The sequence below is a fragment of the Rhinopithecus roxellana genome, chromosome 5 (genome assembly GCF_007565055.1).
Source record: "Rhinopithecus roxellana isolate Shanxi Qingling chromosome 5, ASM756505v1, whole genome shotgun sequence".
Classification (NCBI taxonomy): Eukaryota; Metazoa; Chordata; class Mammalia; order Primates; family Cercopithecidae; genus Rhinopithecus; species Rhinopithecus roxellana.
In genome coordinates, this window is record NC_044553.1 from 115,044,994 (window position 1) to 115,059,761 (window position 14,768).

General features: G+C 37.6%; 1 protein-coding gene across 4 annotated transcripts in view; it reads right to left on the bottom strand.

Moving 5' to 3' along the window:
* EFL1 (elongation factor like GTPase 1) overlaps positions 1-14,768 on the bottom strand; it is a 138,771-nt gene that overhangs the window by 106,585 nt on the left and 17,418 nt on the right. For 3 of the 4 annotated variants that reach the window (XR_004057320.1, XM_030930671.1, XM_030930672.1), the window contains exons 5-8: positions 10,421-10,554; positions 9,568-9,705; positions 7,470-7,684; positions 5-128 (exon numbers count right to left, since the gene is read on the bottom strand). Coding sequence is in view for 3 of the 4 variants with exons in the window: in XM_030930671.1 (XP_030786531.1) it covers positions 5-128; positions 7,470-7,684; positions 9,568-9,705; positions 10,421-10,554 (611 nt within the window). In the remaining variant the exon portion in view is untranslated. The remainder of the gene's footprint in view (positions 1-4; positions 129-7,469; positions 7,685-9,567; positions 9,706-10,420; positions 10,555-14,768) is intronic. The other variant, XM_030930673.1, reaches the window with a different exon arrangement.

Sequence of the window (14,768 nt, forward strand, 5' to 3'; positions counted from 1 at the left end):
TTACCTGATCACCCTTCATGATCTTTTTAGCCTTCATATTTATATAGTAATCTCCCCACAAGGTTTTCATAAGAACTTCCTTTTTGATGCCAATTTTTTGACTGTAGATTCTGGCGAAGTGCTCAATTCTGAAAGAAGACCAAATGTTCACGTTACTAATAACAACGATTAGCATAGGTAACATTTGAACATTTCTGTGACAGGTACTGTTCAAACTTCTTTACATGTGTATTACTAAACTTAATCCACTATCCTACAAAATTTCCCCATTTTACAGAAAAGGGTAATGAAGCACAGAGATATTACGCAGGGAAGAAGTGAGGTGGGGCTTTAAATCCAAGCAGTCTGGCTCCAAAGCCCACGTTCAGGTCTACATTAATATGAATTGTAATACATGCTATAGCTTTGTTTCTTAATTTTGCACGTGTAGAACAAGATAAAACTAGGGCCAAAGCCAAGAAAATGCAAGCTCCAGCTGCCCGTCACAACTATGCCAGCCATAAAATTTTATTTCAGCTACTCACTGCTGTGACAGTTGCTCACAAATGAAAGAAACTCTTGAGCCACAACCCGCCAAAACAAGGTTTTTATTATCCTAGATTAATGATAAACATACACACACTGACTTAACTCTCATCAGCCCACAGAGAAACCAGTTACCACCATGGCCTCCCATCACAAGAGGACAGTCAACAGCAACTAAGGGTGCTACATATAGCATCTGCGTTGTCTGGATAAAGGACCTAAGAAACGCCTTTTCTTTAGAGAACAACCTAATTTAATCTAAGGTTTGAGATTAGAATTTTCAAAGTACCAGCATCTTAAAAGATGCCTGCTCAGGAAAAAAAAAAAAAAAAAAAGGATATTCCCAGCTTTTTTCCACACCATACTGAAAGCCCAACCTAATGCAATCACACAAGAAAAGGAAATTAAAAGTATACTGATTAGAAAAGAAGAAATAAAACTATCTTTGTTCACAGGTGACTCTTTAAATCACTCCTCCACAAATGAACACAATGTGAAAGGCTGACAACCACTGGTAGAGTTCCTATGCCTCAAAAAGAAAGCAGGCTCTGCCTTGTTGCCTAACCAGTGGATCGCTAATAAGAGTCAGGCCTCCTCCTGGCTTCCTGTGTTTCTGCACACCCAGAATGGCGCACAGAGCCTTACTTCCAGATGTTAAGTCAGGATACCCCTATCTCTGCGGCTTTTCATTTATCAACACCCAGTTTTGCTAGGCAGGCTGCAACCTGCCATGCAGATTTGCAAAACCAATTCAGGACCTACAGGCAGGTCCAAGGTCAACACATGGAAGGAAACAATAGAAGGCAACCACTGTGGGCTGACTTCCCAGGCATTCTCCAACCTAACTGTAGAAGGGAGCCCTATTCTTTAGCAGTGATGCTCCCTGGGGCCTCAATAAATACAGCTGAAGCTTTGCTCTCCACATTGGCAACTTGGGTCTCTTCTTAGATGGTTAAAACCGGAGCTAATGACTGAGTGATGAACACATGAAACCTGTGACATTTTCTTTCTTTTAAATTTGAATTATTTTTTCACCTGATATAGAACCAATTTTTGTATATCTTTAACTGACACTTACATTCTGACTTTAATTATTCTATTCATATGGTTCATGTCCCTGTCTACTTGGCCTGTGAAAATCTCCCCTAAACCATGTGCCTGCAGAGTTCTACTTATAGTTCTATTTTTGTCTCATGTACTTTGTTGTTCTGATAATTGATAGCTAATTTCTTCACTAGTAAATGTGTCAATTATCTATGCAAAAATGATCCTTATGCCATAATTCATTTACCATAAATCCTATTTTATTGTTAATATTGCCAAATCTCTCTCTTTTCATTCACATTTGGTTGACATAATCTGATCTAAAGCTTTGGTATTTAGCCTCTGTCCATTATGCTTTATGTTTATCTCTTTTACGTAGTAAACTTCTGGATTTATTTTTTTAATAAAATTTCCTTTCTAAAAAATATCTCCTTAATAGGGGATTTGATACATTTATTGGGGCAATCATTTATTGGTACAACTGTTTTGATCAGTTAGATTTCCAGTGTGGTTTGTATTCTTCCAGGATTTTTAAAAAAAATGTTGAGTTGTGTTACCCAGACCGTATTATACATTCTTTTATCTTTTATAATGATGTCAGATAAATATCCTGCTCTTAATTCTGAAAGTGGTAAACTTAAAGATTTTTATAAATAAACACTCTAAAACCCCTATCAAAATCATAAATTATAGTAAGACATTTGCCCATTTGCTAGGCTCTTCCAGTCCACCACATAAAATATTCACACATGTGTACACACATGGGTACATAAATCTTTCAAACTCTTGTTTCTTATCCTTTTCATTCTTTTTCATTCCATAGTTACCACAAAATTTGCTTAACACCAACCCATTCCCCATTACTGCTAGTGCTTTTATTTATTTTTGTCATTAAACAGTTACAATTTTTAAACACTGACAATTTCTAGCACTTCTCCATTCTTGAATTCTATTTTAATTCCTTTCCTCTACAGAGTAACTGCAAACAAGAGTCTAAGAGACCTGCAGACCGATTTATATTCCAAGACTACTGATCTATTCGTTGCCTGTCTTCATGAATGACAACTCAGTCAAGTATGAAATTACTGAACCACACACCCTTTTGCCCTCCAAGCTACGAAGTGGATTACTGTTAACTACAGAATCCTAAGACACGGTTACACAAAGACAAGTAAATCTATTACAAAGGGCTTTTCATTGTCTCTTCTCTCCTGTCCTTATGCTATAAGTTTGGGGACTCAGTTCTATGTATTTAAAGCAAGAACTTAGATTCTTGCTGCTACCCATTCAAGTCAATGTGTTTCTGCTTTTCAGAGCAGACTCTCCCAGATTAACATCAATTAACAGGACAGATTTAGTCAGAAGACCTGGGTTCAGCCTCTAGTCACACTTCTTAATCCTTTCTCACTGCAGAGAGTTTATAGAACCATCCTGCAAATTCTGAAATGTGCTCATTTTCCACTTTTGTGACACACGCAGCTGTCAACTTGGTCTATTCACTGACATTTTAGAGGAAAATGGGAAGGAAAAAGTCTCTGGTGCTTTTATTTTCCACTACTACTTTCCCATAAATTCACATATCAACTTGTTGAGAACAGACACTAGCCGATCTCTAAATCTGACCTTGTCTAATAACAGGGGAACATTCATTTATTGGCTGACAGTATCTAAAAATGTCAGAAGTCAGGGTTCTGTAAATTACCCTTATTCTATCCATTCAACTTTCTCCCCATTCCTTTTCCTTCCACAATAAACTTCCCCCAATTTGTGTGATTGACTAAAATTAGCATAAAACATTAAATTACTTACGAAAATCACTGTAAGAAAGGGACAAGCCTCCCACCTTGTGGTTTACTAGCAGAATGCTCACAAATCAGGAAATCAACAGGTCTGACCCTATTACACGACTGAATGAATCACTGTGAATGAATCTGAAGAAAGCCTTGAAATCATCTTAGCCCAATATTCCTGTTTTTTTCAGATAAGTAAAATGAGGCCTAGAAAGGTGATAATGACAACCCATCAGCCATATATGAAAAGTGCAAATTCTCAGCAGGTTCACAAGTTCTATTTTTATCATATATGCATCACCTCAATTTATTTAAGTCTGGTATGACCTTTCGGGCATCAAATGGACTAAGGTATCTATCATTTATTATAAACAGAAAATTACGATATTATATTACACTGCCCAAGACAAAATCTGGTCAAAGGGAAACTGGAGAACAAGTTCCTGTAAAAAGGAAAATATATTTTAAAAAATGAAGCCAGAGATTTGTTAGGCTACTCCAAGCCTTGCATTCTAGTCAGCTCCTGATCCTTTCTTTCTTTCCAATCCTAAATCATACTGATACATGTTGCATGAAGAGACTCTGTTTTCTCCTAGTGCATCAGTTTTAGTTCTATGATTCCCACAAATTACATGCAATATCAAGCCCACAACTAAAGTAAAGGTCATTATGGTCCCACTATTACTTATCCAAACCACAGACATTTTTCTCAAAGTAATAATCTTTTAACTACATTTGGATTTTTTGATTCCACAAGTCAGAAATTGCTATAGTTAAAAAAACGTGATCAATTACCTACTCCATTCTGAAATCTAATGTCACTGTTAACACGGCCTCAGCATGTACAAATCCAGGAGAGGCAATAAGAAGAAATAAGGATCCTTATACCCCATACGGCAGACACCAGAGAAGAACCATGTCAAAAAAAAGACAGAATTCAGAGTCAGGCAGACATTAATCTTAATATCAGCCTGCCTCTTATTAGTCGAGTGATGTTGAACAAAATTTACTCAATGTTCTTGAGACTTAGATAATAAATAGTAATATCTATTTCAAAGGAGTGTTGTCAGAATTTGGTAAAATAATTTAAATAAAGTGACCAACTCAATATTTAGCACATGTACATCTTCATTAAAGCTAGACCAACTTTTGCTACTGTCGGTATAAAAGTTGATATAAATATATTTGTTCATCTATGTATAAATAACTTTAAGAAGATAAAAAAAACTGACAGGAAATAAACTGAGCTAAGGAATAAAGTGGGATCCATTTGTGGTACACATTTGAATTTACTCAAGAATAAAGTTAAAAATCAATTGTATATAAAATCTGTAAAGAAATGCAAGACTGGCTCAATCTTCAAAAATATCAATCAATGTAATATACCATATTAACAAGCTAAAGAAGAAAACTCATACAAATATATTAATCAATACAGAAAAGGTATGTGACAAAACTGGACACATTCATAATAATGACATTCAGAAAAATATTAGGGGACTTCCTCAACTTGATAAAGGACATCTAAAAACAGCCTGCAGCCCTAACATTATTTCTAATGGTGAAAGACTTAATGCTTTCCTCCTAGATCGAGAACAAGGCAAAGATATCCACTCTCATCACTGTCAGTCAAATAGTGCTGGAAATTCTAGCTAATGCAATCAGCAAAAGAGAAAATAGCATGGAGATAGAAAAGGAAAAAAAAATACAACAATTCCTATTTGCAGACATGATTGTCTCGCAGCAAATTCCAAAATATCTACAAAGAACTTCAAGTGAGTTCAGCAAGGTGACAGTATACAAGATCAACATATAAAAATTAATTGTATTTCTATATACTAGATGTGTGAACACCAAAACTAAAAATATCACTTATAATCATTCAGAAAAATAAAAAATCAAGTGTAAATCTAACTTAACATGTATAGCACTTGTATGCTGAAAACTATAAAATGATCATAAAATAATTTTTTAAAATGTTAAATAAATGGAGAGGCATAGTGTGAGGCACGGAATAGAAAAGATTCAACACAGCAAAGATGTCAAAATTCTCCCCAAATAAACAGGTTTACCAAGCAATTTCCATCCAAATCCTAGCAAGATGTTTTTGCAGATATAGGTAAGATTACTATAAAATTTACATGGAAAGGCAAAGGCCTTGAACAGCAAAAGTAATTTTGAAAAATAAAAATAATGTGGACAGAAATAATCTACCTGATTTCAAGACTTATTAATGTAGCTACACTAATCAAAATTATGTGGTACTGTTGGAAAGACAGACACATAGATTAAAGGAACAGAACAAAACACTCAGAAACAGACCCACACAAGTATGCCCAACTGATTTTGACAAAGGCACAAAAGCAATTCAACAGAGAAGAGATAACCTTTTCAACAAAGGGTTCTAGAGTAAATGGAAATTCAAAGGCCCTCTTCTCCCACAAAAGAAAACCTCAACCCAAGCCTCACACTTTATACAAAAATTAACTCAAAATGGGTCACAGACTTAAATGTAAAAAGTAAAACTAAAACTTTTAGAAAAAAATGAGAGACAATCTTTAGGATCTAGAGCTAGGCAAAGAGTTCTTCAACTTGACTCTAAAATCAAGATCCATAAAAAGAAAAAATGATAAAGGACACTTCAGTCAAATTAAAAACTTTGCTCACTTTGATGGTTGGGAGTGGTGCCTCACGCCTGTAATCCCAGCACTTTGGGAGGCCGAGGCGGATCACCTGAGGTCAGGAGTTCGTGACCAGCTTGGCCAACATGGTGAAACCTTGTCTCTATGAAAAGAAACACAAAAATTAGTTGGGAGTGGTGGTGCGCACCTGTAGTCCCAGCTACTTAGGAGGTTGAGGCAGGAGAATCACTTGCACCTGGAAGGCGGAGGTTGCAGTGAGTCAAGATTGCATCACTACACTCCAACTTGGGCAATAGGGCAAGACTGTCTCAAAAAACAGAACAAACAAAAAAACAAAAAAAACCTTTGCTCACTTTGAAAAACACTATTAGAGGATATGAAGTCAAACTATAGACTGGGAGAAAATATTTGCAAAACACATATGAGACAAAGAACTACTGTTTAGAATAGAAAAAACTCTCAAAATTCAGGAGTACGAAAAAAACACAATAAGAAAATGGGAAAGGATGCGAAAAGACATTTCATTCAAGAGGACCTACAAATGACAATCAGCATATGAAAAGATGTTCAAGGTAACCAGCTATTATGAAAACGCAAATTAAAACCACAATAGCATATTAGTACACACCCAACAGAACTGCTAAAACGGAAACAGTGACAACACCAAACGTGAACATTTGGAGAAAATGGATCACTGACGCATGCATTGCTGGTGAGAATATAAAATGGTACAGTCCCCCTGGAAACAGTTTGATAGCTTCTTTAAAAACTAAACATACAACTACCATATGACTCAGCAAATGTACTCATAGGCATTTATTCCAGAGAAATGAAACTTATGTTCACACAAAAACCTACACATGAATGTTTATAGCAGCTTTACTCATAATAGCCCAAAAAGGAAAAAAAAAAACAGATGTCCTTTAATGGGTGAATAGTTATACTGGGGTACATCCACACCATGGAATACTACTAAGCAACAGAAAGGAACCAACTACAGTATTAACGCATGCAATAACTTGGATAAGTCTCTAGAGAATCATGCTAAGTGAAAAAAGTCAATCCAAAAAAAATCATATATTTTTTGGTTCCATTTCTATAACACCCATGAAATGAGAAATTTGGAGATAAGATAAATGGTTGTCAAGGGTTAAAAAGGGTTTGAGGGAGGGAAGAAAGTAGCTGTGGCAATATAAGGGCAACGTGAAGGAGCCTTGTGGTGATAGAAATGTTCTGTATATTGATGGCAAATGGCAAAGTCCTGGTTGAGGTTATTGTACTACAGTTCTACAAGATGTTATTATGGATAGGAGGCAGTTACCGGGTAAAGGGCACCAGAGAACTCTGTGTATTATCTCTTACAACTGTAGGTGAATCTATAATTATCTCAAAATAAAAAGTTTCACTAAAAAAAACCAATGGCATATAAAATCCACAAGGAGATTTAATCAGATTCAAACAGACTTACCCAAAGCCCCACCCATCTATTGCACTGGTAAACACCACATTTCCCTGTTCTGGAGAGAAGTAAAGCTGAGAATCATCTGTGTCCTCCAAGCCAGTGCTCCAGTCATATACTTGCTCTCCTTGTTCAGAATGTGGATTCACTTGGGATTCAGTCTCTCTCTCTGCTCTTTCTTCTAGGACTTTAGAAGTAAAAAGAGTTCCTGTGAGTGCATTAATCTAGGAGAGATGGTGAAATGGCAGAGTGTCATTCAGATGCTTAGCACACTCACGGAAGGATAAACACTGTTTAACCTGTGGTAGGGCTAGAATCATCCATCAGTTTGGGCTCATTACGCACACATGAATGGAGGTGACATTTACAATCGGTGAATAACTTACATGTATCCATTCTTCCTAAACTCAGCATAACTAAATTCTAAGGCTTTTGGAAGGTCATTTTGTGATTATTAGTTTAAAGTAAATGTTAATGTCATACCCTTAATTTGTTTTTCAGTACTGAGGCCTACTATCACAAAGTACTCATGATTTCCAACCCCACAATCCTAGTTTGTAACCTTAGTCCACTGCCTTGCCATTTCTCACATCGGTTGTCTGAAATGTTCACTACCCTCTTCAGGCCCTCTTCCCAACTCCTAATCCTCAACTACTTTCACTCCCAAATAGGCAGTAATCTTATGTCCTACCTCAGAAAGAAAATGGAACCTATTACTCAGATTTCCTTCAAGTGCCCCACATTTCAATCTACAAGCTCACTTATGTCTGCAAATACCATTGACCTTTCTCCTGCCAATGCAGGGCAGGAGTTATTTTACCTGTTCCTATTTCATTTTTTTTTTTTTTCTGAGGCGGAGTCTCGCTCTGTTGCCCAGACTGGAGTGGAGTGGTGTGATCTTGGCTCACTGCACGCTCTGCCTCCGGGTTCACACCATTCTCCTGCCTCAGCCTCCCGAGTACCTGGGACTACACACGCCTGCCACCACGCCCGGCTAATATTTTGTAATTTAGTAGAGATGGGGTTTCACCTTGTTAGACAGGACGGTCTTAATCTCCTGATCTCCTGATCCACCCGCCTCGGCCTCCGAAAGTGCTGGGATTACAGGCATGAGCCACCGAGCCTGGCCTACCTCTTCCTATTTCTACAGGGAATGATATCCATCCCTCATTCTTTTTCACTGTTCTGCTTTTATTGTTTCCTGCCTTTAGCAAATAAATATACTCAAGCTGCCCTCATCAATGGCTTTCCACTATGTTGAGGAAAAAATTTCAAACTCTTATGCATGGCATACAAGGTTCACCAACATCTAAATCCTATATCCTTTTTCCCATCTCTTGTCACTGTTTAACATAATCTAATTCTTCAGCTATAAAACAATTTGTAATCCTTAAATGGAACACTGTACTGTGCTTTTTCTTGCCTTTATGACTTTGCCCATCATATTCCTTCTCTTTTGAATGTCCTTTTCCTGTCTACCTGGCAAACACCTACTTTACTTCCATCTCAAGGTTTCCATTGTACAACTTCTAACTCATTCTTCCCTCTTGACCTAGACTGGGTTAGATGGCCCTTATCTATGCTGTCATATCACACCCAGGTCTTATCTCATTGTTCTCCAAGTATCTCTTTGTCTCCCCTATTATACTGTGAGCTCCTTGAAAATAGGAATTCTGACCTGTCCATCTTATATTCACAATCCCTAATGCACAATGGACATTCGATAACTCATTTATTCAACACATATCTATGAAATATTTGCTGAATAAATAAATGAATGAATGCTTGGGTAAAATTTCCTCTAATGACAGGTAATAAAATACTATAGACAAGTAATAAAATCCTAATATTCCTTCACTTTGGAACCCAGATACATTTTTAAACAAGAGAGCCTATTGTCCAAGCTTTATATGATGGGTGATTCCAAAAGATGGAGGGGACTGAGAACATGCTTATTCTGTAGCCACTGTTGTAGAATAACACCAACATGTATGAATATGAAGTGGAAAAGTTCACTTTTCTGTAGCAATGGCTCATACCCAGCTTAGTAACTTCCTTATAACTCTCCTTTGAGACTAAATTTTTTAAATACTAAAGATTAAAATACCTGTTCTAAAATATTCTTGAGGTGAGAATAGGCCTCTTGTGGGGTGAATTTCAGTTCCACTATCAAGCGATCTATCTTATTAATCACTAAAACTGGACGGATGTTTTCAAGCCAAGCTTGTCGCAGAACTGCCTGTGTCTGATAAAAACAGAAAGAAAAATGTAAAACTCATGATCTGAATTAAGTAAAGCACATTAGAAAATACTGATTAATAACCACTCTAGACAATGCCAGTCAGACAAAGGTATTCAATAGGCATTCACAAACTATGTATACAGCACAGTAGCAAAGAACTACAGACAAGAAATCATCATTGCCTTTACACAACTGACAGTTTAAGAAGGACAAATAAGGCCGGGCATGGTGGCTCACACCTGTGTCTCAGCACTCTGGGAGGCTGAGGCAGGTGGACAGCTTGAGGCCAGGAGTTCAAGACTAGCCTGGCCAACATGGTGAAATCCCGCCTCTACTAAAAGTACAGAAATTAGCCAGGTGTGGTGGCACATGCCTGTAATCCCAGTTACTGTGGAGGCTGAGGCATAAGAATCACTTGAACCCAGGAGGTGGAGGTTGCAGTAAGCCGAGATCGTGCCACCACGCTAGAGCCTGGGTGACAGAGCAAGACTCTGTTTCAAAACAAACAAAAACAAAAACAAAGTATGTTAAATTAAAGTCATCATCTCTAAGATTCCTTCAGAACTCTGGTGATTTAACTCCATCACAGACTGGAACGTTACCAAATGTGAAATATAAAACCAACGTTCTGATTGTCAGTGAAAAGCCTAAAGTCAGTCAGTTCCTCCTCTTTCCTCACCCTTAACCATTTAAGTATTTTCTCATCACAATCCATTACCTGTGGACAGACTCCTTCCACAGCATCTACCACAATGATGCATCCATCACAAACGCGAACAGCGGTTGATACTTCTGAGGAAAAGTCCACGTGTCCTGGAGAGTCTATCAGATTAATCAGGTACTCCTCATTACCTAAAATACAATTCGTAAACACACATTTTCAGTTCTCCAGGTATACAATGTTCTTCCTCAGGCATTCTAGAATAAGAAAGCTGAAAGCTTCTAAGAAAAAACTGAACAAAGCTAAAGGAGTTGAAAGCTCAATCTAGAGATACCATTCCAACTTTTCCCACTGATGGGACTACTGATTCCAAATAGCATCTATATGAAATGTTAAAGGACTTCATTATTCTAATAGTTACCACTTAAGAGCTTAATGGGAGCCAGCCACTAGGATACTCACTTTTAATGTGCTAATCACATATTATTGAATTCTTTTTTTTTTTCTTTTGTAAATCTTTTTGTCTCCATATATTTACATTTTATTTTTTATTAATTTTGAGTAAAACATTTTTAAAATAAGGTTTTCTATTTCTGTGCCATCATACTGTATTTTATTTAATGTGATTACACTAATTATTCAAATTGTTATTCATGCCACTTACTGGGTGGGTGACTTTTGAAAATTATTTATGTTTACTTAGTGTCTATTTTTATTTCTTTTTTTTTTTTTTATACTTTAAGTTCTAGGGTACATGTGCATAACGTGCAGGTTTGTTACATATGTATACTTATGCCATGTTGGTGTGCTGCACCCATCAACTCGTCAGCACCCATCAATTCATCATTTATATCATGTATAACTCCCCAATGCAATCCCTCCCTCCTCCCCCCCCCCCATGATAGGCCCCAGTGCGTGATGTTCCCCTTCCCGAGTCCAAGTGATCTCATTGTTCAGTTCCCACCTATGAGTGAGAACAAACATTCGCAAATCAATAAACGTAATCCAGCACATAAACAGAACCAAAGACAAGAACCACATGATTGTCTCAATAGATGCAGAAAAGGCTTTTGACAAAATTCAACAGCCCTTCATGCTAAAAACGCTCAATAAATTCGGTATTGATGGAACGTACCTCAAAATAATAAGAGCTATTTATGACAAACCCACAGCTAATATCATACTGAATGGGCAAAAACTGGAAAAATTCCCTTTGAAAACTGGCACAAGACAGGGATGCCCTCTCTCACCACTCCTATTCAACATAGTGTTGGAAGTTCTGGCTAGGGCAATCAGGCAAGAGAAAGAAATCAAGGGTATCCAGTTAGGAAAAGAAGAAGTCAAATTGTCCCTGTTTGCAGGTGACATGATTGTATATTTAGAAAACCCCATCGTCTCAGCCCAAAATCTCCTTAAGCTGATAAGCAACTTCAGCAAAGTCTCAGGATACAAAATTAATGTGCAAAAATCACAAGCATTCTTATACACCAGTAACAGACAAGCAGAGAGCCAAATCAGGAATGAACTTCCATTCACAATTGCTTCAAAGAGAATAAAATACCTAGGAATCCAGCTTACAAAGGATGTAAAGGACCTCTTCAAGGAGAACTACAAACCACTGCTCGGTGAAATAAAAGAGGACACAAACAAATGGAAGAACATACCATGCTCATGGATAGGAAGAATCAATATCGTGAAAATGGCCATACTCCCCAAGGTTATTTATAGATTCAATGCCATCCCCATCAAGCTACCAATGAGTTTCTTCACAGAATTGGAAAAAACTGCTTTAAAGTTCATATGGAACCAAAAAAGAGCCCGCATTGCCAAGACAATCCTAAGTCAAAAGGACAAAGCTGGAGGCGTCACGCTACCTGACTTCAAACTATACTACAAGGCTACAGTAACCAAAACAGCATGGTACTGGTACCAAAACAGAGATATAGACCAATGGAACGGAACAGAGTCCTCAGAAATATTATTGAATTCTTACAATATCCCTATGAGATACATATTACTATTCTCCTTTTACAGGTTAGGAAATTGAAACTGAAAGAAATCAATGCCCAAGGGCCTAACAGTAAGAGCTGTTCAAAGGGCTAACAAAGCAGTTGGCCAAGTTCTTCCCTACAATTTGTCAAAGAGCAGTGTATGAATCTGCTCAATCAAGATTTAGACTCAATTCTACAAAAACTTAAGGAGCAGTTACTATGTGCCAAGCAGTGTGCTATGTGCTTGCCCATTAATATCTCCTTCAATAGTCTCAACAGACAAATGTATTAAACTTATAGTAGGGTGATGATAGATCCTGAGTTGTCTGGTTTTAGCACTGAAACTCCCACATCCCATCAAAGCCCTTAGTCCCAGGCAAAAAAGAAAAAAAAAAGATCATCCTAGGTTATAGAGAGTTATCATTAAACATAACTTAGTATACCATGCAGAAAATTAGTAATGCTATAGAATTCTATATTCATTCCCCATTATTGATAAATTTGATACAATTCTCTTTTAAAGACAGAATAATTATTTGAATGCTCAAACATATACTTCACTTTTGCTCCTCCCCTTAACTCTGAGTTTGTCAACTTGAATGTGCTCAAGAATGACTACAAGAGTTGAGTATCCTTTATCTGAAATCGAAAATGCTCCAATGAGCATTTCCTTTTTGTGCCATGTTGGTATTTGAAGAGTTTTGAATTTCGGAGCACTTCAGATTTTGGCTTTTCTGATTTGGGATGCTCAACCTGCAATGTATGGGACAGTTAAAGAATTTTTCCCCAATATAATTTTAATGACTTCACTTGTGCCCTAGGTGATACAGATGATAAAACACCACCACAACAATAACCACAGCCAGAACTTAACATCTGTGGACTGCCTATTCACGGCTGGCATTGCTCTAAGCATATTACAGAAATTATCTAATGTTTACTTACAACAATCCCCTATAGTAGTTACAACTATTAGCCCAATTTTATACAGCAGGTAACTAAGGCACAGAAAAGTTAAGTATTTTTCTCAAGGACATCCAGCTAGAATCCAACTCTGAGGTTAACTGACTAAGATCACACAATTCAAAATGATAGAGTAGAAGTTCAAATCCATTTAACTCCAAAGACCATACCTCTAACCACTACACTCAGAAGGCAGTAACTTTTACCACACATGCCAAGATTCCACTGCTAATGAATTCCTAAAACACTGGGTGAAGCATTCCCAAGTGTACCGGGGCTCAGTGGGAAAGACAAGACTGCCATCAGTTAGCAACAGACTGTCTTCTTCAGAATCACTCCTCCCCGCTGCCTCCTGGTCTTTTCATGCAAACTGCTTTATGAGGAACCATTACTCTGCTGAAACCACCAGAGAAGGCTCCAACCAGAGAAGACTACGGAGATCTCCAATGAAAATCCAAGAAGTCAAATAATCAGAGCCCTGGAGCAATGGTCCACTGGACCTCAATCGAGCCTTTCACTGTCAGATCTCATACCAGTTTTCTTAGCCAACATTTTCAATAAGTACCATGGTCTCAACCAAGTACACCAGAAAAAAAGGAGCATGTCTAGTAGTGGTCTAGGGTCCTAGCATATAAAATTAAAGTTGTGAGATTCTTAGAATCACTCAGCATCTTCTCAGCCTAAGCCTTTATTTCATAGAAAAACATGCTAATGCCCTCAAAAGGTAAGAGACTGACCCAAGGTCCCAAAAGAACCAAGCCAGAAATACACCCTGGGCTATCGAATGATCTTAGTCACTTCTCAGGTCTTAGATGCCTTCACTCTTTGCAACTGGGGAAACCACACTTGCCTGTTCATTCGGCTGAACTCCAGACTTGAGAGTGGGAGAACTTCAAGCACTTTCCCACCCTTTGTGATACGACCTGGACCTGATACAGAAGTTTCAGAGACTGGGTCTCCAGTCAAGTCCTTTAGAGAGTCTAAAAATGCACTTGTACAGAAATTTCAGGCTTCCTATACAACAGTGCTCTTACCTTTTATTGGAGTTAGACCTTTTAGGGAATACTCAGAAAAATGAATACCTATCTACCTATCTATGCTCCTCTAATTATGCATCCATTTCCAGATTCTTTGAAATTCATTCAGGAAGGGCAAGTTCAGATCTAGAGAGGACTGAAAGCTAGAGATACACCAAGTGTTTCTGTCTGAAAATCTACATCCTAAAAAATAAGTGTCTGATCAAATAATACAGCTGAGAAATACAGCCAGCCTTGGAGCTCACATCACACATACATATTAAAGGTTCTGAGAAGCCCTATGACAGAGTCTGTCCAACTCTATTTAACCTGGAGTTTCTCAAATGTATTTAATGGTGAGAAAGAGGAAATGCCATGGTCGGTTACACAGCTGACAGAGGCTTGGCTCAGCTCTGAGTCAGGCCTCCCAATTCC